Below are 25,748 nucleotides of genomic sequence, written 5' to 3' on the forward strand. Positions count from 1 at the left end.
TAATTTATAAATTTACCTTGAATTGCAAAAATCTTGAATTTTCTTCTTTTTCTTCTCTTCTTTTCCTTTCCTTTGCTTGACAACAATCTTGAAGCTTGGTCTTCAACTTGGTGCGGCGGCAAAGGGGTTGGGACACTGAGAGGTAGTGGCCGGATAAGGGGGTAGGGAGGAGGCCGGCGGCGCTAGGGGAAGGTGCAGCCAGTCAGAAAAAAAATCTAGGGTTTTAGGTTTTTTTTCGGGTTCTAGGCCTAGGGTTTTCAAGGCTAGAGCTACGTGCTGATAACGTGAAACAATAAAATGAATTCGAGAGAAAGAATTGTGATTTTATTGATAGCATAGAACCTTATATATAGGCATTACAACAAAGATCATGATGAATCAGGGAATAGCTAACATTCCTTATCTAACTAGGCTATACCATTTAAGACAAGATACACAAAGTATGAATAAGAGATGATTTTCCTACAACAAACTTCAAGTGTTTATGTCCTCAAAACATTATATGCCCATCTTAAGAATTCTAAAATAAACGTTATTAATCACCAAAAACAGGGAATATCCAAAAAATCAAAACGAAAATGATCAGTGAGCATCATACCTTGAGAAAGATATTCGTCTCGATTGAAATTTTTCAATAGATGCTTCCATGAATACGGATTGGCAACAGCTTCTTCATCGGTTTTTGGCGGATCATATATAGGATTTGGGCATAAGAAATCCCAGTGGTCACCTGTGGTATCACAACGGTCACAAGACATTACTGTTTTATTTTTCGTATACGCTGGTCTGAAATAATCATTCTCATCCAGAGATGGTGTCATAGGGATATAACCATATCCCTCATCTATAGGCTCCTCAGTTTTAACCATATCCCTCAGTTGGAACAGGTGCAACGAGAAGGACTTCGTTCTCACTATAGTGACTTTGTCTGTGTTGGTGGCTCTTGCTCTTCCCGTGATGATATGGAAAAACTAGTGTTCTAAAAAGCAGTCTACGCAGCGCCTAGGCGCTAGGAGGTCACCCACCGTCGCGCTTTTTGCCTAGGCGGCAATCTGTGACATTTTGTGAATTAGGCGGCCGCCTAGGCGGTCCTAGGCTGCCCTATTAAGTCCTAGGTGGTCTAGGCGATCAACCATCATTTGACATTAAAAAAAGGCCGCATCTCTCACTCTTTGTCTCTTTTTTGAAAATTGAATCTCATCAGCAGAAGAAGAGGAAAGAAATATGAATATTAAGTTTGAGTTCGATACTGAAAGAGTTAAGGAATAATTTGGAGAGAAAAAACTTGAGATTTAATATTATTGTATTTTGTTTCATTATTTATCTTTTTTTTTTCAAATATTTTTATGGACTTTCTACTTAAGTTATTGTGAATTTAGACTATTTTAAGTATTTTAAAATTTTTTATATATTAAACATCATTATCAAAGAAACACGGATACAGACACGAGTGTCCATATTGGACACAATTCGATACGCGGACACGTCAAATGAAATTTTTGTTGGACACGGACACGTTTTGGACACGTTAATTAAATATTATTTTTAAATATATATATATATATATATATATATATATACCTAATTAAGTAAAAAAATAAGTAATATAGTTTCTTCAACAATATCATCTCAAGAATACCGTAGCCAAATTTTACATCATAAACCGACAGTGTTCTCTTTATCGTAGTGGCTACTCAACAAAGTCCAAAGACATCACCATAAATAATTTGTCCAAAGAACCCCACTATTGACCTATTGTTAGTCTGTAAAACCCACTACCAGTCCAAGTATAAGGAGAAACCATGGCATACTCATACTTTGTATCCCATAACAACAAAGTATTGACAAATAGCTATAACAGAAAGTAATTCAGGGAGACTTAATGAGGCTATATGACATTATAATGAAGAAAAGAACCAATTAGATAATGTATGATCAACTAGATAAGTCAAAAGAAGACAAAATAGAAAGGGAATATTCATATCTTACAAGAAACGTCTCCATCTTTGGCATCACAGTCAGATGAAAAGTCATTATCACATGGGAATAATATGTTCTTTGTGTGAAAGCCGTCTCCATTCTCCTCAATACATTCATTGAGTCTCCCGCTACGTGAGTTTTTCATGCATAATAATTCACCCTCTAACTCTTGAATTCTTAACACATAATTTTTCAGCATGTCATATTCCTGGAGAAAATTAAAAAGCCATTTCACGGTAAACTCTCTTTTCTAACAGATAGCTGCAGTAAGACAATGAGCAAAAGTAAACTAAACATAATGCATTATTTGGCTAGTGGAAGAATTACAAATCTGAACTGGATTGGAATCAATCTCATCCCAAGATTTACCATTTCGGAAGGCTTCAATTTTCATGGCTAATTTATCTTTCTTGACCTGATATATAAAATATTAGTCAACTGTCATGACTAGTTAATATCAATAAACATCATTTCAACCAAAGCACACCTGAGCTTCAAGTGCATGCTGTGTTACATGTTCACAAGTCATTCGACGTCCCTGAAGCTCCTGCCTCAATTCCATATTGCTTTTTTCCAGCAATGAAACTTTGTGTTTAAGAATCTAGTAGAAATGAAGGTTATTGAAAAACGTAAAATCATAAAACACATAAAAGACTTTAAGAAGCACTCACTTAAACTTCTTCTAAAGTAGTATATACCTGTAATTCTTCAAATGGTAAACTAGCATCACCACGGTAAAATAGAAGTTCTGTCTGCAACTGCTCAATTTGGCTGCGCATCAATTGTAAGTGAGCAGCCATCGGATCACGATTCACCTAAAAATAAAGAGTATACACAAGATTATGAGGGTAAATGCCAACATCAAACCATATGATCTACTTGAACCATCACCCATAAATCCATAATCAATTACACCCACAACTCAATTCATCACAAATCAAAAATCTTGAAGTTCTTATTTCAATCAAAAAGATGAAGAAGAAAGAGGAGAGAGAGTTGCAACTTGGAATTACCTTGCCGAAGAGATCGCCGTTGGCGGTGGTTGCGACAGGAGGAAAAGGCACGGCCACAATGATGGCGGGGACGAAAGAGTCGGAGGATGAATTTGTCGGGGTTGGAGTGCTTTGGCTGCGTCATGAGAGTAATGAGAAAAGGATCGGTCTTTAGGTCCAAAATCTGTTTGAGGACAAAAATACCCCTCGTATCTTCCTTAATTGCGTGTCCAATGTGGACACACGCATGTCCCTTACGTGTCCGAGGCGTGTCCGAGCCGTGTCTAATTTTAGTTCGCGTGTCCGACCGTATTTTGCGCGTGTCCGGCATGTCCAACAAGGCCCATTATCGGACCCATTGGAGTTACAAAGGCTGTTAGCCCAACAAGAAGCCTGTTTGGCTCTTTTTACCCTTTCAGAGCACCTTAGCTCTACAACTATTTCTCCTCCGGTGAGTTTGAGTTTGATCCCTGATAGCTCTTATCTTGAAGATGTAGATCCGATTCGAATTTCTACACCTAAAAGTTCAGTGCAAGTTGATCTTTCAGTTGGTCTTTGCAATTCCTTTCTCAGCAATTTCATCATTTACATGTTAAGAGGCAACTTCAGGATGTCATTGATGAGAACTTGCAATCTCTAAAATGTCTGAAGTCTGATTCTGAATAAGTTGTTGCAAGTTTTGGGGTTATTCCTAGTTTTACTAATCTACCGATTTCTCCCCAAAGGACTCGCCGGGCTTGGGCTCATCTTGTGGGTTCGTCATGTTCCTCTGGTAGAGGTCGTGGTTGCAGAGGTCATCCAAGGAAGGTCCCTCTCTTTGATCTGGTTGATTCTCTGGTTATTAGTACTTCTGTTGAGAGTCAACCTTCAGGATCCACAGTCTATGAGATCAATCTCAGTGAGTCCACTACTTCTGGTGATTTGTCTCTTACTATTGCTATGACTGTTTGGATCCTGAGCAGATGCCTTCTCCACCTTCTGTCAATGGTGATAGAAGCTGGCCTTCAGCTCCCAATTCCTCGTGAAGATACTATCTTGGAACTGTCAGGGTTTGGGATCAAAACTGACAGGCAAGTACTTGCGCCGTTTGGTTCGCAAGCATGATCCCTCGTTACTGTTCTTGATGGAAACTCACCAGCCTGATGTTGTTGTACATAGTTGGTTATCGGAGCTGAAGTTTGAACAAGTTTTTATTGTATCTCCTAGTTCAACTTCTAGTGGGGGTTTAGCTTTATTTTGGAAGGCTGCTATTCAAGTCTCTGTTGTAGATAGTTCGGAAAGTTTTATCGACACTCGTATTCAGTTTGATTAAGAAAATTTTGCTTGTAAAATATCTTGGATGTACAGAATGCCTGTTGTTAATAAAAAAGTTATGTTTTGGTCTTCGTGACTGTCTTTGGTTTCTCCAACTTATTGTCCTTGGTTGTGTATTGGAGATTTCAACGAAGTGTTATATGATTCTGAAAAATAGGGAGGTTTAGTTCCTGAATTGTGGCGCAAGAATTTATTCAGGAGCTTTCTGGATCATCGTGAACTCCGTGATCTGCATTTCCAGGGCCCGGCTTACACATGGTTCTCTTATTATCATGGTTCCTTATTAATCAAGGACCGTCTTGATAGGGCTTTGGGAAATCATATTTGGTGTTCTTGTCAGCCTCAGTCGCAAGTTTTTCACTTACCTAAGTTGGGATCAGATCACCGCCCAATTTTGCTTGATACTGCTCTGTTTGAAAACAAAGGTCCTCCTTTGTTTCGTTTTGAGAACTACTGGACTTCTAATATGGATTGCAAATCTCTGATTTCAACTCATTGGCATGAGCATACCAAGTCATCTCTTCCTACTATCACTTGGATCAATAATCTGGCTCGTTGTAACTTGCATCTTAAACAATGGTCCAAATTAACTTATCCCCAATTTCAGGCGAATACTGCTTTGTTATTGAGACAACTTGATAGTTTGACTTCTATTACTGATGACAATTCAGGATCTCAATTTGCTTATGTGGTTGCTCAGCTTGATGATAGTTGGCTACTTGAAGAAATGCATTGGCATCAACGCTCTAGAATTAGCTGGTTACAGGCTGGAGACAAGAATACAAGTTTTTTTCATCAAACAACAATGCAACGTCGACAATTTAACAAGATATTGTGACTGCAAGATGATTCCAAACATTGGTTGGATAAAGAGGTAGATATTATAGCCCATCTTGGTTCTTACTTTTCTTCTCTCTTTCATTCTCAACCAGTTGCTTCTCAGAATGCAATCCTTTCTTTTGTTGATTGTGTTGTCACTCCTCAGATGAATTATGCCTTGTTATCTCCATTGACTATGGATGAGATTAGGTTGGCTGTCTTTGATTTGGGCGGATTAAAGGCCCTAGGGTCAGATGGTTTTTCTGGGGTATTCTATCAGTGTTATTGGCCTATTGTTCATTCAGTGTTGACGGATTCAGTGTCAGATTCTTTTGATAATGCTATTGTTTTTTATGAGATCAATAAGACTTATATTATCTTGCTTCCCAAGCAACCACATCCAGTACTTTCCTCTCATTTTAGGCCGATCGGACTTTGTAACTTCTCTTATAAAATCCTAGCCAAGGTTTTAGCCAATCGTTTGCGGCCTTTGATGCCTAGTCTTATCTCTTATAATCAGACAGGTTTTGTGCATGGTCGGCAGATTCAAGACAATACCATTGTAGCTGATGAAATATTTCACTTTATGAAATTATAGAGATCTGGTTCAGATGGTGATATGGCATTGAAATTGGATATGCACAAAGCTTATGACCGGGTTGAATGGTCTTTTTTGGAAGCAGTTTTACTGAAAATGGGATTCTCGGTTTGTTGGGTTACTTTGATAATGTAATGTCTTCGATCCATTTCTCTTTCTGTCATGGTGAATGGTAAGTTGGGTTCGTTTTTTAAGCCAACGAGAGGACTTCGTCAAGGTGACCTTCTTTCTCCGTTTCTATTTCTTTTCGTGAATGATGTGCTTTCCAAAATTCTCAACAAGTTATGCTTAGTGGACCTTTTACAAGCTGTTCAATTAGGGGCTACTGGACCTAAGGTGAGTCATCTGTTTTTTGCAGATAATTCCATATTTTTTCTTAAAGCTTCGGCTTTGAACTGTAAAATTTTGTCTGATGTGCTTCATTACTATTGTTATGCTTCAGGCCAGCTGATCAATTCAGGCAAATCTTCATTGTTTTTCTCTCCAAATACGCATCCTCACATTGTTCAACTCCTCAGCTATATTTTGAATATTCATGTGAAGGATCTAGGATTTAATTGGGGTTACATGCTATTTGGGGTCGATCTAAAGTCTCTGCTCTCTCTTATATTAGAGATCGCATTCATCACAAAATTACTGGTTGGAAACAACAGTTGTTATCCCAAGTAGGTAAAGAAATTCTCCTTAAAGCAATAGCCACTTCCATTCCAGCATATCTCATGTCTTTCTTCAAATTTTTGAAGACTTTATATAATCAAATATCAGTAGCTTTTGCTCATTTTTGGTGGGGCAATCCTGAGTCTTCTGGTATTCATTGGCAAAAATGGGATGTAATGTCTTATCTTGAAGTGATTGGTGGGTTAGGTTTTCGAGAGCTGGAATCCGTCAACCTTGCCTTACTTGCCAAGCAAGGTTGGAGGTTGTGTTCTAATCCTTCAGCTCTTTGGGCAAGAGTTTTAAAGGCGCGTTATTTTCCTTCGTGTTCTTTTTGGAATGCTTCTCTTTTGTGTTCACCTTCTTGGATTTGGTCAAGCTTCCTCTCTGCTAGATCTTTTTTGGTTCAGGGTAGTCATTCGCAGATTGGTCTTAATTCCAATTTGGATTTTTGGAAGGATCAATGGATTCCGTTTAGAGGTTCTCTTTCTGATACCAATAATGAACCTCAATCACCTTGTTTGATTAGCACTCTTTACAATAAGGCAGAGAATGTTTGGGATTTTTCTCGGTTGGAGAATGTTGTTTCCCTTTCTGACCAGCAGCTAATCCGGGCTTTACCTGTGGATCCTATTTTAGTCTCTAACTCACTAGTGTGGACAGGGCAACAAGATGGAATGTATACAGTTAAGTCTGGATATACTATTTCTCGTTCCCTCGCTACTGCTTCAATGACTATTCGACCCTCGTCTTCTCATTCCATTTCTCTCAAAGTGTGGAAATGGATTTGGCCTGTGTCTACTCTGCCAAAGATTAAAATGTTTCTTTGGAAAGCAGTTCATAATTTTCTTCCCACCAAAGAAAGATTGTTTTATCGTCGCCTTTCATCTCATTCAATTTGTTCTTTATGCTCGGATTTTCCTGAAACGGTGGAACATATGCTTTTTCTTTGTGAGTGGACTCGTGGAGCTTGGTTTGCTCATCCTTTTAACTATAATATCTCCCCAGCTCGGTTTATTGCCTTACACAGGTGGATAGAGTTGCTTATTTCTTCTCTAGTGTGTGATCATAAAGATTTTGGGTTTTTCTCAACTCATATTTCTTTCATGTTGTGGCATATTTGGAACCAAAGGTGTTTAGTGGTTTATTCTCATGCTCAAGTTAATCCAGTGTATGTTGCCATGAAAGCTTTTTCTGCTGCCAATGAATTTTTATCATCTATGGATAGGCTTCAAATCTCTTCTTCTTACTGTTTTTCTTCATTGATTACTTGGTTTTGGGCTCCACCTTCTTCTCCAAACTTAAAGATCAACACTAATGCTACTTGGTCTTCATCCTCTTTGTGTAGTAGTCAGGCAGCCATTGCTCGGGATTCCTTGGGTCATTTACAAGGTGTTTAACTGGTTCCAGTTTCGCTTCCTCTACTGAAGCTGCGGAGGCTCAAGCTATCATTCTTGGCGTACAACTTGCTAAGAATCTACAAGTTTCTTCTCCTTTGATCGAGGCTGATTGTCCTTCTTTGATTTCAGCCTTGCAATCCCCAAAGATTTTATGTGCTTGGTCAGTTCATCCTTGGATTGTTCAGATTGAAAGTATGTCAAAGTCTTTTTCTTCTATCAATTGGTCTTGGATCAATAGGGAAGCTAATCAAGCAGCATATCATGTTACTTTTCTAGTTTCTAAGTCGGAGTGTCTGTTGGATTGGTTCCAAAATCCTCCGACTTCTCTTCTTCATATCCTAGCTTCTAATGTTGTAAGTGCTCCTCCTTGAGAGCTTGTTTCAAGGTTGTAGTTTGTGTGGTGTTTTAATATATGTACTGCTTGTTTGCAAAAAAAAAACAATAATAACCTTAGGAAACAAAGAGAAAAAAAAAACAACAGAAGCAAACTAAAACAGGTTTTCTGTCGTAAAAAAAATTGATATCCACAATCTTAAAATTCATAGTTATCAATGCAAGAACCAGGAACCTTGTCATCAAAAAAGTAAAGCGTAGTTTTCATTGCGCTATATTAAGTTAAGTAGATATAAATCTCTAACTAGCTGTGGGTGATTTAAGCAAACCGAAAACAGCAGAGAGCTCTGGAAACTGAAAATTTTCCGAGTTTAATCACAGACAGTAAATCATTGTGTGCAGTATTAGAGTTGATCAGTAAACAAACAACAATATCGAAAGTGATAATGTATGTTATTATCTTCATCAATCACCACCTCTTTGTCGCCACCGATCATGCAATCTAGGGTGTCTGTCATATTGATAGGATACGAATCCATCAAGGGGATTTGAAAGAAGAAACTAAATGAACATTAAAGAAATTAAAACAGGAAATTGAAAGGAATTGAATTAGATGATTTTGATATTCATTTTGATAGCTAATACAAAAGAGGAAGTTGGCCTTATATAGTTGTTCAGCTATAAAACCCTACATGATTACAATATTAGGGTTAACCTGTGTCCGAATGATAAAGCCAAACATAAACAAATAGCCCATAATATAGGTAGCCCAACGTAATAATAAGTCAGTGTAGAAGAGTCCTAACACATATCTTCTACCTCTATAACTTGGGAATTTGGGAATATGGATTGTTCGGGTTTGTAGACTCCCTTTATACCTATCCTTATCCGAGTCATTCTCCAAAAAGAAAATCCTTATATGGGTCGGTTACGAGACTCTGAGCAACGCAGGCCCAAAAACCCACCTAGAATGCTCACCAAGTACGTGGTTTTTTTAACATACAAGTTTTACGAGTGATTCTAGTTATATATCTGTAATTGTTTATTTAAACCTCCATCATCATTTTTTTCTGAATTTTCTAAATTTACCCCTTTAATTTCTATACTTTAATTTATAAGATCCTCAACGATTGGAAAATTTTTGGCCGTCAATGTGTGACAACATTTTGTACAAAACTGGTTCTCAACTTAGTGTGCCTGAACTAAGAATTCCTGATGAAGATGTTCGAAATTCACTACTCTTTGAATTGGAACAACTTTTCAGCCATGCATCATCTTCCTTAAAAGATTACAAGTTACCGATGCCTGATGAGATTAGACTATCAGAATTACATAATAAACAACTAAGAGAAGAGATGAAATATGATCGTGTTGCTTTGTCCAATGAGCAATCAATATTGGTTGCAGAATTGAATGAAGATTAAAAATTGATATACGACAGAGTAATAAGCACAATTTCAAATAGGGACAATACATTATTTTTCGTACATGGACATGGTGGAATAGGAAAAGGATATTTGTGGCGCACAATTATAAGCAAATTACGATTAGAAGGAAAAATCGTGTTAGTAGTTTCTTCGTCACGTATTGCCTAATTATTATTACCTAATGGAAGAACAACACATTCAAGATTTAAAATACCTCTCGCTATAACTGATTTGTCAATATATTCAATTTCCAAGGGGACTCATCTTGTAAAAATTGGTTTAAGGTTTAAAAAACTGATTTGATTATATGGGACAAAGCTCTAATGACAAACAAAGGATGTTTTCAGACTGGACAAATTTTTGCAAGATTTAGTATCTTCTCATTCTACGGGTAACCGTAATTGTCTTTTGGTGCTATTCCTATTGTTTTTTTTGGAGATTTTAGAAATTTTTTACCTGTGATACCTGGTGGAACAAAAGCACAAATTATAGATGCAACATTGAATCATTCATATCGGCGATTGTTTGAGGTGTTCCATTTAAAAACAAATATGAGGTTGTTTAGACAAGGACTAAGCATCGAAGAGAAATAAAAGATATCTGAATTCGCTAATTAGTTATTGCAAGTTGGGGATGGTCAACTTTCTGACATTGATGACGTAGACGACATAGATGTTTCATGCATCAAATTTCCAGATGACATGTTGGTTGGAAACGTTGCAAACCCCATTCATTCCATTTGAAACTACATTTCCATATTTTCAGAGGAAATACAATGATGCTACGTATCTCAGTATCTGTGTCACAGTATGCCAACCGCCACCATTCAAGTCTCTGATAACCACATCTATTTTTCCCCTAGATGGAGATTGATTGGTTGGTTCTCTACCATGAATCCAATGGTATCCCGATTTCACTGTATAGATACCACTTTTGTTCCAGGGCCAAATAAGCCTATCCTGTCCTGTTGCTCACAATAGGGACAGCTTTGATCTGCTCAGCCACTTGTGTCACCAGGAATCAAACTCACTGCATAATTGTTAATTTCATTGACGATGTCATTTTTGGGGTCAACCACGCTTCTTTTTATAATAATGGAGATATAGCGATTAGCGAACAACAAAAAATGCTATGGTAAAGACAATAAGGATCGGAATATCCATGTCTCTAAATTAGTCTGAACTTCTGTACGTGTTCTTGTTACTTAATCAATCCAGACTGGGTTGCAGAACTTGAGAGCTAGCCTTCAGTGTGCTTCCAATGTCAATCACAAAACAGTATCTAATGTCAGATTTGGCTAGGCGCTCCATGGCAGTATTCAAGTAGTCGATTGGGATAACCTCGATGTCTGCTGTTATGTTGTGCTTGGCTGCAAAATGAATCATCTCTTGCGTCTCCTTCATACCACCAATGCCACTACCAGCTACCATCTTCCTTCCTGTTATGGCGATCATTATTAAACCCTGTTTAAACTCAACAATATTGTAGAAGATAACGGGCAAGGCCAACTACTAGTAGTTATATGCTTACCCGAGAGTAGGGCTGTCAATTTCGACACGACCCGATAACACGACTCGAAACTCGTACGAAATAAAGCGGGTTGAACCCGCACGATTAAAAAGCGGGTCAGCGGTGGGTCAACCCGCCATGACCCATTTAATAAATGGGTCAACGACGGGTTAACCCGCTAACACGAAATGAACCCGCATGACACGTTTAATAAAAGAGTCGAACTAAATTTTATATAAAATGCACGCACACAAGCTATTTAAAAGTGTAATATTATATGTATATAAAAGTTTATAAAATGCGCGTACACAAGCTATTTAAAATGATAATATTATATGTATATAAAGGTTTAGTAATTTTTTCTCATTTTGAACTAGAATTTTGGGTAATACAATGAATTTTTTTATTTGATTATTATTTTAGTTAGTTATCTTATTTAAAACGACAAATATATTTATTAAATGAGTTAAACGGGTTGGAAACGGGTAACCCGTTTAATAAATAGGTTGAATTTGGGTTTAAATTTTTGACATGATTATTAAATGGGCTAAGTTTGGGTTTACATTTTATAACACGCGAGACACCTTAACCCGACACGACCCATTAACAGCCCTACCCATGAGCAAAGGAAAAACAGGAAGCTCAAGTGGCTTCTCTGGTGCACCAACGATAACAAACTTTCCATGAGATTTCAACAAAGCAATCAAAGGCTGAAGAGGATGTTGTGCAGAAACTGTGTCAATGATCCCATCCATGTTTCCAACGGCAGCCTATACAAACGAATCAATGAAACACATTAAGTAATTGTTCATTGTTTATGACACTTCAGCTAAGTCGTAAAAGGTTTAACTTGTTGGAATAATTACCTGCATTTGATCTTGGTCATCACCAATGTTTTAAAAAGTGAAAGCGTACCTCAAGGCGTTTTCTTGAGAGTCTTAAGCCTTAATTAAATGCATTTAGATATAATGAAATTCATAATCCAAACGTTTTAGATAGTTTTCATCAAATTAAACAAATTATATAAATAAATATAAAAATATTATTTTGTAGTAAAATGCGTAAAAAACGTAAGTTTTTTAAGCCTCAATATCTAGACAGAAAAAAAAAATTGGTCTGACCAAAAAGGAGTCGGTCCTAGGTGTTTGATAGCTTCCCCCTCCTTCTGGGGGGATGTATTGATTACTGTGACCTTCACCCCCAAAGCCTTGGCAAACTACATGGCCTAAACCGCCAAGGCCAACCAGACCCACATGCATGCCGAGCTTGTCAAGTCCGAAATATCTCAAAGGGCTGTAGGTTGTAATTCCGGCACATAGGAGTGGAGCAGCACCATCAAGAGGTAGCTTTTCAGGGATGCGGACTACAAAGTGCTCATCGGCCACCATGATGTCGGAGTAACGGCCATAGGTGGTGGTTCCGTCGTAGTACTTGGCACCATAAGTGAGTATTTGTTTGGGGCAGTAGTTTTCTAGGTGGCTGGTGCAATTCTCACAAGACCGGCAAGATCCCACAATGCATCCAACACCGACTCTGTCTCCAACTTTGAATTTTTGTACGCTGCTGCCTACTTCCGTCAGTTCCCCAACAATCTCATGCCTGCATTTACGATTGAATTGTCTTAGATCAAAGAAGAGGTCGATCACATAATTTAAGCAATAAATTGTAAACACCTCTACTAGTTATATCATAGTACTAATTGAACTGTCCTGGAAGAACTAAAGAAGATCATACATACCCTGGAACAAGAGGATAGCTAGGGAAGCCCCATTCATTCTTGGCCATGTGAAGGTTCGTATGGCAGATCCCACAATACAACACTATAAACATCACGTCTTTGTCTCCAGTTTCCCTGCAATCAAAGCGGTTCAACTTTTAAACATGAAACAAACATATACGTACGATGCTATAATCTGAAGAAGAAGAAGAACATGAGTGTTATATATGTTAGCCGACAATGCATATACCTTCTGGAGAGACTGAAGCACCTGATGAATCTCTCCGCCGTTAGCCCCATTCATCGGAGGACAAGGTAATCCGTCACTTTTGAAAACTAAAACAAGGGACGGTGGTGGCACTGAAGCCCATCTCAAACGATCCACTATCCTTACGGCAAGCGCAGCAGCCACATGTGCAGCGGTATTGGCTTCACGAGGAGCCCAACTCCATTTGCAATCTGAGAATCTGTTGCTCTTTTTTCTGATCTGTGTGATGATCGGGTAAGTCCTCCAGTTCATTGAAGTACCATTTAGCTCGTTGATGACTGTCAAAGAATCTGATTCAACCACAATGTTGTTCAGGTTGAAGTGATCAGCTAGATCGAGTCCCTTTTGAATAGCCAAAGCTTCAGCTACATCCACAGAGATCGCCGTAGAGGTGGAAGCTTCCCCATCGATCAGATTGCCTTCATGATCTCTAATAATGACTCCAAGACCAGAATGGGTTGATACAGACCAAGTGGCATCACAATTGATTTTGTGGATTCCCAATTGTGGCTTGGACCATTTCTTCACCTGAGGATTTGGCATTGTAGAAGGGGCAGCAAAGATCCGAGGCAGAGATCTAGCATCCAAAAGCTCCCGACACAGAGAAGAAGCAGAGGCAATACAGTAAGCAGGAGAGATTGAAGTTCCTTGGTAAACAAAATCACATCTATCTTTCCAGATTGTCCATAAAATAATGCTGCAATGAGTCATCACATTACTTATATTGCTTGCTGGAGGGATGCTTGTGTAGAGATCTTTTAACCATTTATCTAGAGTGGTAATTGCATGTTTCCGTATGCGTAATTCCAGACTCGTACCAAACCAGACTAAATCTAAACCAGATCTTTTAACCAAAAGTCTCTGCCTCTTGACCACATATGGGACACAAGGGGTTGGGAGCAAGCTTTCTCTTGTAGAGATTATACATGCTAGGACCAGCATTACAAAACACTCTCCAAATGAACATTTTCACCTTAGGCAAAGAGTTAATAGTTTAATATCCCACAATACAAAACACTCTCCAAATGAACATTTTCACCTTAGGCAAAGAGTTAATACCCCACAATAGCTTGCTGAGTTCGGATTCTATTTGTCCCACGAGTGATAATGCAAAAAGTATGAATATTTTATATCCACCAGTGATGTTAAATAGTTTGACTTTTAGTGGAGTACATTCTCATAAGTTGGTTCTTAAAATAGGAATGTCGGTCATGCTTATGAGAAATTTAAATCAAACATATGGTCCATGTGATACATCTCGAATCTTTTACAATTCACCGCGATTATAGATTTATCTTTTTTTTTGGAACGAGAGTCGTATTAAGTGCGACGATTCTAAAAGTTGACTTTTTGATACGTAATTATTTCGGGAAAACTTCATTCACGAAAGTTGTAGGGCTCGTCGATACAAATTCGTGGTACGTGTCACGTTTAAATTGGAATTCGTATGAAAACGTTACGATCGGGGCGCCACCGGTCCCATTCGAACCGCCTCCCCATTTTCCGTCGATTGATGCAAGTATTGACGCTTGCCGGCCGCCGTACACGACGTTGCATCGACCGCATAATCTAGCATAAGTCAACGGCGCTGTGTGACCTCATTCCGGCGACACCGGAGCTCAGGCTGCTACATATCAACTTATCCTTTCCCTCTGGGCTCGAATTGACCAATTTGGAGCTTCGAATCGAGCTAGATCACAATTTGGATTCCGGTGCACTGTCTGAGTTTCTGAGGCGTTTTTCGGCCACTTCCCGGCCGATCTGGGCTTCGACGCCGTCAAGAAAAAAGTTTGTTTTCTTGTGATCTATAATTTTGATGTTGGAATCGAGTTGATTCGGAGAGGTGAGAGAGTGGTGGCGCGTGGGGTGGTGAACTAATGAGGTTTGCGTGTTGTGGTGAACTAATGAACTACGAATGGCTTGATCCCTGTTGTAGGATACGTAGGCAGTCCAACCGAGGGTTGGGTGCATCCACAAATATTCTAGGATAGATTCTCGTTGCTAGATATGTTGAGGCTTTAAGAATTGTGGTTATTTAATGATGGTTGCTATTTGATCATATTGTTAGATGATTGTATGACGTTAATTACTCCTATCGGAATTAGGGTTAGAACCGTGGGATGTTGTCAGGTAAAGATATGCGGTTAAATGCCGAATGTTGGGTATTCGTTCGAGTTATGGTTTCGGTTATCTCTGTTAGTTGGATTGATTAGCTTAGGCATTAACTGTAAATTTACATGGTTCAATGTTTATAGAATGTTGCATGATTGTTGTGACCCCGTCGTCTTAGTGGGTTGGGCGGTTGCAATATAAGACGAGCTACGATCTCTTGGGGTCCAATGAGATTAGGTAACGAACGTGGCATACTCCGTCATACCTTTTGAATTATATTTTTTTGAATTGTGTTTGTGGAGTTGAAAGTTTGGGGAGCATGATGGCTCCATGTGTTGAGGTTGGATTACAATTATTGGGAGTGTCTTTTTATGCAGGTTGGGTTAGCTACTTTCAGATGAAATTATGTCGAAATTTTCGGTATATCTTATTTGACTGTGGTCCCTGCACGATCTGCCTCGATATTAGAGTATATTTTGAGGCGGGTCGTGTCACTATATAATGGTACAAGATAGATCATCACAAATTTATTCAACATAGTTGTGGAAACAAGATTACTAACTGGATCAGGCATGAATCAAAAGTTTATTAATAAGAGTAAGGGTTAGTCATTAGCTCAAGTTGGATTATATCTACCACAACCTGTTTTTACTCACGGACAGTTATATGTTGTTTTATATAGAATAACATCACGAGGGGATCAAAGTCATGGTGGCCAACCACAAAATGCCAAATGAGTTCACAAAAAAATATAGTTTACAAAGATCTCCTCCAACAATTCCAAGGTTGTAGGAGATCACAGAGTAAGTTGGGTCACAAATAATTATCAAATTTCAATCCATTCTAACACAAATTAATTGTTGTTATTAACAATTTTCAAAATGGCTCAATGTATACGGTGCACATAGGATGAATCTTTCTTCATGAAAGGTGACATCACGAATATCTTGAGCCAAGAAGGATGATATTACATGGCTTGCCCCAGATGCAATAAGGTTCTGAGATGAGCATCTGACTATTTTACATTGCATTGCCAATTTCCTGGTGAACATCTTAGACTACCATTGTAAGCAACTCATATTATTATAAATTCATCTGTCATGTGTTTGATTACCACAAACATGTTATACTTTATATTAAATATGAAAATTTATTTTTATCTGGTCATTTTGAGTAATCTTAATTAATTTAGCAATATTTAATATGTGCATACACTTACCTAATTTTTTATAAATCTTAATGATGCATTTGTCGATATGCTAGTGGCGATAAAAAAGAAGATCAAGAATAAAGCTAAGCTGGAGTAGAAGACAATGTTGTTTTTTCTTTTTTGCACTTTTTTTAAAAAGTGGTACTTATGCATCTGCATGATGCAGTTTTGTGGTACCTTTTAAGTCCAAAAAATTTAGTTTTATGTCCTCTCTGTTGCATTCTAATATTACTATTAATAATAATTCTAGGCTTGGGACCGAGTCTCTCTGTTAGGTTGGGTTCTAAACCTCTTTTAAAAAAAGTCCAAAATATTTGAACACTTGATAAAAGGGTGTGATGCATATGTATATAGGATTTGGATGTCTATTTGATCTCTATTTGATCAACCATTTTGTAAGAAGATGTTTTTGATACATAAGCAATCCTAGGGTCATAGAAATATATCCATTTAAGGGTTTTTTTTTAGCTCCCATTAGCGAAATATCTTTCCTAGTAGCGGCATTTGTTTATGATATGTGAATAAAATGAAGTGTTTCTTGATAAACACTCATCAGTTGAATTGGTGGTTTATTTGGATCCGAGTGGGACATATATACCTCATTATGCTTATCTACTAGACGCCCCAAATTGGTGAACAACTACAGTGTCTCATCTTCATTTCTGGAAGTTGGGGGATTAAAAACCATTAGGTCCAAATCAACCAGTCCATCAGCAAACCACTTTGACTATTCAGTATTGACAAATGAATGGAGCCGCCACAGTATTGTGGAATCCTGCTGTAACTGGTGCCGTAACTGATGCTATGACAAATGTTGTAACTAGTGTCCTCTCTGGAAAACTTGCATCATCGCTATAATTAGGTCGGAAGCCATGTCCATAAAACTATTGATATTGCGATGGATGTTCGTCTAGGCTACAACCATAATAAACAAACAAACTAAGAAATCATGAAAACAAATCAAATTGAGATAAAAACAACGCTTAGAATTTTCAAAAACCAAACCTTTAGGAGCAGCAGTGAACACAATGGAACAGTCTCTGGTAATCCCGATGGAGTTTCGGAGGTTGCCAAAATCAAAATCGCCACTCACGGATTGCTCTCTTATGCCTTTGTTTACTTGACGGAAGACTTTAAGGATTTGGGCTCTAGCAATTTCAGCAATAGCGGGAGGATTTGCCCCAAAATTCAGGACCCAAGTGGAGAAATCCACGTGAGTATCTGGGAAGACAAGATTATAGAAACCATGCTCTTCCACGAACTTGACTGGCTTGAGGCGAATGTTGCACTGACTCAGTGCTTGGAATTTAGTCATAGCCTCCTCTGTCGTTGCGAAACATCAGACAGTACCACACACCCAATACTGAGGCACTGCTTCATAGACTAATCCAATAATATGATGCCACATATTAGGGTATCTATACATCAAGGTACCCAAGTCTTTACCTTAATAAATTATAGCATAAAAAAGTGCGGACATATTACATATCCGTAGATCAAGAGAAAATAAGTTCTCGGATGAACTCAGTTTGAACCCTTAATTATTAATTGAATATAACCTTTAACTTTTACAGGCTTCTTGGTGCCTAGAATAAGCTCTAATATATTATTTATCTAGTAGATGGTTTTGTTAACTGTGTGCTTTTTAAATACATGTAACCCAACAATAAAGCCATTGGAGTTACATTCATTTTATAACACTATTGTCCCATATGAGGATCAAGAATATGAATATATAAAATATGTAATATGTTTTACAATAGTGTGGCTGTGAAACATTTATCATGTCTTTTACATCATTTGTATTATGACAGTTTTTGTGCTTCATGACTATGAAAATGTGGGTGAATCTTAGCTTTATTAACTAGTTTTATTTAGAAATTCTAGTTATTGGCTAGTTTCTTAGGGATAGTTAGTTTGTTTAGTCAGAAGAGATAGCTTTTTGTTTCAGCCTTCAGGCGTATTATCTTAGTTCTGTTTGTTGAAATACAATTTAATTGAACTTTTGATTAAAAAAAATGAAATTAAGGTGCTACTATTGATTGCATCCTATAATCTTAGTTTGAAGAAGTATTATCTCATAATTATTTCTTGCGACAACCAATAACTGTGTGTAAAATAATTCATTAAACTTTATGATCAAATATCTTTCAAACTGAACTAGAAAAACAAAACAACCCCAATTAAAAAACATAAAACACATATTTTGTTGAAATAGTGATTCCACCATTTATAAAAAACATAAGATCAATATATTACCATCAACACAAAACATTAAAATAATTATTTTAAATTTCAATCAGGGTCTTGGATGACTAAACAAGATAAATATGTGAATTTCATTGCTAACTTATATTTACAATCTTATGACATGACGTGATTTTGTTTAAGAATATGATGTTTATATGATATGACATGTCACATATGATTGAAACATTTGAGGCCTAAATTTTTTAGAACAACAATCATTTTACCACTAGGTCTTTATCTTTACTGGCTAAAGATATAACCAACATTGGACTCGAGTTCTCATTTTTCCATGCCTCAACGACTCAAGGTGTTCCAGTCTTTTGAAATCAATCACTATAAAACAACACAATAAATTTATTTTTAGGCTATATTTGATAATAATAAAAAGTTGTTATAAGTTTGTAAAACCTAACATGTCTTTTTTGGTTGGGGAGGGCTACAACCATTATGTTGTATAGACAGTTTATAGGTTACAATGAACATACAAACAATATGTTTAATGAGACCATTTTATTTAATAGCAAAAGCTCTAATATGTAGAAGCCTTGAGATTGTGAGCCTTTGCATCATCATGTACGTGCACCTATGTTTTTACACATAGTAAGATTATGTTGAATTTTCTGTAACTAAAGTAAGTAAAGAGGCAACTTATAGTACTTAAATCAAACCCAAATATGAACAATACATAGATGATAGGTGTCTATAGAATCCCAATAACACATTTTAACTCTTGTGGAGACGGGAAACAATATTGAAATTAAATAACTGACCCCAACAATTACTTGGAATTCGGCTAAAAAGAACGGAATAGAGATGTCATAGGTTGATGCATTTTAAAGGTGATTAAGAGAATTAAAGAAACAGAGCATGAACACATGAGTAGAATCTTGCTTCTTATATAACTTTTGTCTTGAATTACTACCAACTTGGTTAGCTACCTCGCGGCACCACCAAAAAAAAAAAGATCACATATTCAAGTTCACCGGAGAACATTATCACACACAAACAGGACCGAAGCCATGAATTGAAAATAGATTAATTTTCACTTGATAAAAATTTCTAAATATACAATAAAACCTTATTAATTAATAGGTACTGAGGAATTTTATTATTTTAGCGAGATACTAATATATCGAAAAATTAATAATATATTAATTTATATTAATTAATCACTTATTAATTAATCGATTAATTAATAAATTATTAATTTATTAAGATATAATAAATATTTTCTTTTTCTTTTTCAAAGAAAATAGTTTTACTTTTTGTTCATGCACTACATTGTTGGATTTATCACAGACATCGTTGTTCAAAATATTATATTCTCCGATGTGTTGTATTATTTTATTTGATGATAATTAAATTAACCAAATTTTTCAATGAAATCCTCATAAATGTAAAAAAATTTATTATATAAATTATGCCATTATTACTTTATATATTCAATAGAGTCTATATGAATTCTTAAATTTCTATTATTTTACAAATTTAACAAAATATTAATATAGCATGTTAGTCCCGAGTCAGAACAAGTAAAAAATATTATTTTAGCGAGGTCATTAATTAATCGAGTATTAATTTAACGAGGTTCTAATGTATGAATATGATTATATTAAACTTCGTGCAATAAAAACAACTAGTTATAGTAAATTTTGTTTGCTACATGTATAAAATTAAGTGTGTAATCAATTTAGATGCAATATAACCTAATCTTATTTTGTACTCTACGATTATTCAATTTTGAAAAATCAATGGTCGATCAATATGGTGTACGTACCAACTACCAAAAATCAGACAATACAAATATAATAAATATCTAAAGAGGAAGTAAGATTCTCACCATGAAGAATCATGATCCATCTCATGCTTGTAGCCTTGTAAGCTGGACAACCTCTTTTAGAAACTAAGTTATTAATTTGGATTTGGACGGGAGATGCGTACTTATCGTTGATTGAAATTTGTGAAACATAAATATTTTAAACAGAAGCTCACAATAATGTTACTGAGACTACTTTGGGTAGGTCTCTGCCTCTCTGGTCTCCACCCATCAATGGCATTGTAAAGGATCTGAATGTACAAGGCAAGGGCAACCATGGATCACTCCAAACCCTAATATTGTCACCCCTCCCCACTCGTGAGATTCTCTTTACAATCTAAGACTAGAGTTCAGTCTCTTGATCCTATCTAATCGAACTTCCGAACATCTCAGTGTTTTGCTTTCTGTAGTTTTGTAGGTGGGAAGAGAAAACTCTATAACCAAATCATCTCCTAGCTAGATGTAGTTAGCAAGCAGCTTTCTCAGTTGCTGCAGAACAGGCAGACATACAAACACAAATCCCATCACCCATATACATAAGCTTCAATGCCACACGAACTTATCAATATATACATAAAGCAAGTACTCAACACAACAACTATGTAATTCAAAAGGCAGCGAATTATACAAGAACCGGACCATCACCACTTTACCGAACTCTCAGTGTTAGATATATCAACACCAACGTTCCCAAACTTGAACTGCACAATAGAAATTGAGGATGTTATTTACTGGGATTTTGCAATATATTCAGATATGATCAAAATCTGGCTCAGGTATATCTATCCAATAAAGTGACAAACTCATCAAACATTAGCACATTTGTCCTAAACCAATGAAATTCAGGTTTGCTTCTATTTTTTCAAACAACAATGACAAGACTAGAATCACTTGATAGCATCTATGGGAAGAGTACCTAGATTCCAGACCACAAAAACCACTGGAATAACATACAAAATTAAAATCATTAAAAGTAGCATGACAAGTTGGTAAGACCAAATGCAAACCTTTAAAATAGATTGATGCAGGTGCAATTATATTTCTAGTCCAACATTGTGATAAAGCATTCAACTCACGAAGTGATTCCAACAATAGGTGCAGCTTCTGTAACATATAATTATATATATGATTTTCAAGATTTTTTTTTACCCTTTCCCCTATAGCTTCCTGAAGTCCCCAATTCTACCTTACATTCATGTCCTAATGTTTTCCACCCGCCTTTGAAAATGGACTAATTTTTTAACACAAGGAGGCCACCCTAGCTAAATCTGTAGAAAAAGATAACATGTAACCAAGTCAAGTATTAAATGCAACAATCAACATATCCACTATCAACATTATAATAACTCCAAGACAAGGTCATTGTTCCCTATCCCATTGTTGTTATGAACTTTGTGATGATTATAGTTTGTCCATCAAGTCAATCATTAGTTTGAGGTTGTCATGGCATATAGCAAGATTTTATACTGTTCTAGGAAAAATGCTAGAAATAATGACACTGTTAGTATCAGCTACAGCTTCATTAGTTAATTATTCATAATAATATATAAGAGTTTCAATTGGCTTTTGGATTAGAGCTTACAGGACTGAGAATAGGAGAACAACTTTTCTTGAATCAAATGAGGCATTGCGTTTGCATCTTCTCCACCGGTTATTTGGTGTTTCATAAGTCCTCTCAGTCACTGGAATATCTATTTCAATAAAGCAAATTAAAATCAACTTTCTTGTATAAGTACAGATGGTATAGACAAGTTTAATGATATTAGTCAATGATAGATAGGAAGAGTCAAATTTATGCATTATGAGCTCTTAGATCGATAAATTAATAGACGCCTCCAAATAGTGCTAGATAAACTGAGAAAATAATACGATATGCAGTATTAATCATTCACAGGAATCCTGAAACAAGGGTTTAAACTTTAAACTCTGGGTGGCAAGAATAGTCTCAAGTGATTTCAAATGATTACAGTGCTGCTTATATTATATCTTTAATTCCATGTCAAGCATTTTCAGAGATCTATGTGTGCTTTTGTCATGGAGAATGACCAACTTAAGACAGGTAACCTTCAAAGAAGCAGATGTGGAACGATGGTGGATAAGCATGGATTTTATGATTAGCTTTTAAGCCACCAGGTTCAAGTAGCAAAACCCATTAAACCTGTATTAGAGCTTGCCCGCCTGTAGAATATCTCAATCTATCCACCATATTTGTCAAAAGAATGACGAAGTCTGAATAATTCTCTAGAACATCAACAGACCAAAATAATTGAAAAGAAAGCTTACATACCTTTTGAAGAGCCATGGCCGAATAGTAGTTGCATGAGTTCCCCACCTACTTTTGGGCTTGTCTGTCTCTGCAACACCTTCTGGAGGTATCATAAATGCATAACCAACACAGATCAGCACACACATCAGAGAATAGAAGATGATGCAAAGTGATAGGACTTTATTCCAACATAAGTCAGAAGCTCTAGAATCATCTTTAGTTAATCAAGGGTAATCAAAAGATGATTGATTGAAACTTACAAGTACACCACCACTTTTCAAACTTTCGACTTCGGAGTCCGGTGCTTGATTATATTCCTTCTCAATATCTATCTCCATGATCATTGGGGGATGAACATCTCCAATGTTTTGTTGTAAATCATTGAAGTTCTGGCAAGTCATCTGTGCATCCATGCACATCTGACTTTTAAATGGATTATAAACTTTTAGGAAGCTCAACAAGGCCAACTGGGAGCCCCATTGTGAACTATTGCCTTCCTTGGGCAGCATTGACATGTTACATACATCTGGAGCCTACATGAAAAGGAAGGCTTTAAAAATGCTGTGATATACAAACACCAGAGGAAAATCTTGGTTGAAGATTGATCAAGTTAAGGTAAACATTATGTTAACAGACCCATCTCTTTTGACGTATGACAAAAAATTGTCTATAACTAGATGTCAAAAGGTGCAAACTAATATGCCAATAAGTAACCAACAGAATAAGAAAAAGAAAAATCAAATTACAAAGGAATTAGACAACATTATCTGCATGAAAGATGGGAAAAAGTGGGATAAGTGAGACGGTTCTGCAGAGGTGTAAGATGAAAATAAATGATATAAAGTGATCTATGCTCTTGCTTAATGGTTATCTATAAGCCTGATGGGCTTAAATGTAGAGCTGTACACTGATCTGAAAGCCTGATGAAGTTAGATGTAGGATTGTTCACAACATTTAGCTTTTAATGTGCACTATTAGACATAACCATAGGTATATATACACCCACACACACACACATAGAACCTTTAAACTTGCAATTAACCACGAATATAAACTCAACTCTAATATATACACATTCAGGTGTAAAATAAATGTAGCAATCTTTCTTACATATTAAAACATTGATATATCCTCTTTTGCCAAGTGTTTAGAATAAATGAAAGCCAACAATAGAAATTCGGAAAAGAATTCCAGCACAATTTGGTGGAAACTTACATGTGATCTGTGAAAGGGATATTTTAACTTTGCTGGAACCTGAGCCTCCTCAAAAAGAATAGGCAATATATCTGAATATGTGAAATGTCATCATAACTGTCAGAGACTTGGACATGAACTAATGGGGGACAGCCATGAACTAATTCGCTGCACTTATCTACCTTCCTTTTTACATCAAGAAATCTAAACATTACCTAGAGAGCAATGCTGGTCAACCTCATCAAAAGCCGACTTCAGTAACTTAACACGTGTACAGATAGCAGGTACTCCATTAGAAATTCCATGATCGTTAGGTTTTCTCTGCCAATAATGCCAATTAGATTTAGGTCTCAAAATATTACAAACTAAAATGCCACATTCAACTTATGATATTGATCGGAACTTGGACCATGTACCATGACAGAAACATGAAACAATAACCATCTGAAGAGAAATCCCGAAAAGGCCAATTCTAGATAAGGAAAAGATATCTATCATTTCCATTGTTTGAGCCATAAGGTCTACAGAATTTTAGACAAGGCTTTTGTAAAGCTTAGCGCCCCAAAGATTGATTATATTTCATTGCACAAACACTTGAATCTATGGTGCTTAAATTATTTCGACTAAAGTAAACAATCAAGAACATAAGACATTTTTTAAAACATATGGAGAGACTGCTAAGAATCGCATGTAACGAATCCAACACGACATTGACCTGAAACCTGAAATTGAAGCATGCCAAGTTCAAGCTCAAGAACCCAATTTCGTAGAATGAATAGGCCACCTTGATCAGAAAGGAGCATCAATTTCTTACTATATTTCTTTCCATTCAACACAAAAACAAATTGACTAGAAGAAGATCATAAACAATGCCAGCAGCCCACCAACAGTAAAACAAAGCTATCCATCATAAACATACAATACAAATCTCAACCAAAACCACCCACCAGGACTTCATTTCTAACATTGAACTTGTTCCAAAACCCAGTACTGTAATGCAAGTACAAGAAAACCCAATTCATTTCAGAGCCAAGTACTCGTGCTTCAAGTTACAGGGTTGAAAACAGTGACTGAGCCTTGGACCCAGACACCATTTTCCTCTCCAAACAATAAAGAATGAAACTTTATGTTGTTGGGTCCTCAAAAAACTTGTCTTTTAATCAAATTTGAAGAAATAAATTGGAGTTTGAAGCTGGAAGCAACTAGAACTGAAGAGGACTGAGCCAAAGCTTCAAAACAAGAGTGTGCCGAGTTCAAAAGCAGTTGAAATGCAGAAGAAGATGAGAATGTGGGAGGAAATAGTACCTCACTGGAGGGATTAGCAGACATTGCAGAGAGATTGGGTTCCATTGCTCGTGTAGAGTCTCAGCAATTTCAGAGAGAGAGAGAGAGAGAGAAGTAGGAGGAGCGCTTTTGTTGTTAATTTTTTTCTTTTTAATAAATGGCGCGATTCGCCTTACTGATTATGACGTCGCCCTCCTGGACCCACTTCATTTCTCTATTGCATCTTTTCTCATCATCACCAATACTACCCCTTTACACCCTTCGAAATTTTTCTCTTATCTGATAAAGCTTCGACTGCACAAACGATTAGTTATTAGTCGATTTAGTAGGTGTTTGAGCTGTGTTCATATTTTCCTTGCATTGATTATACACACACTAAATGTATAACCACTTTATATATCACAATATATAACGTCATATACGAAATTAATTATGTTTTCTTGAATATTTTCTCAAAATGGAATAGCTTTTCAACACTAAATTCTGAAACTTGAAGTATATGCGCTTCGATGTGGATCGAGCAGTGTCACATTGAATCAAACTCGAACAACCAAAAGAGAAATTCCCTTATATGATGTGAAAATTATGTGGGAGTGAATTTGGCA

The 25,748-nt window shown here is 36.6% G+C and overlaps 2 protein-coding genes across 2 annotated transcripts in view; one reads left to right on the forward strand and one right to left on the reverse strand.

Annotated features, from left to right (window-relative positions):
• The first annotated feature begins 7,455 nt into the window (after positions 1-7,455).
• LOC126805111 (annexin Gh1-like) overlaps positions 7,456-25,748 on the forward strand; it is a 96,628-nt gene continuing 78,335 nt past the window's right edge. Inside the window, exon 1 of the mRNA XM_050532214.1 lies at positions 7,456-7,459. The gene's annotated coding sequence lies outside the window, so the exon portion shown is untranslated. The remainder of the gene's footprint in view (positions 7,460-25,748) is intronic.
• On the reverse strand, positions 21,022-24,182 carry LOC126801932 (uncharacterized). Its single transcript, XM_050529434.1, is given in 6 exon segments — positions 21,022-21,100; positions 21,982-22,090; positions 22,687-22,765; positions 22,926-23,198; positions 23,881-23,951; positions 24,075-24,182. Coding segments are annotated over 4 exon segments (522 nt in total). The 5' UTR covers positions 23,181-23,198; positions 23,881-23,951; positions 24,075-24,182.

This window comes from Argentina anserina, chromosome 1, assembly GCF_933775445.1.
Source record: "Argentina anserina chromosome 1, drPotAnse1.1, whole genome shotgun sequence".
NCBI classification, from domain to species: Eukaryota; Viridiplantae; Streptophyta; class Magnoliopsida; order Rosales; family Rosaceae; genus Argentina; species Argentina anserina.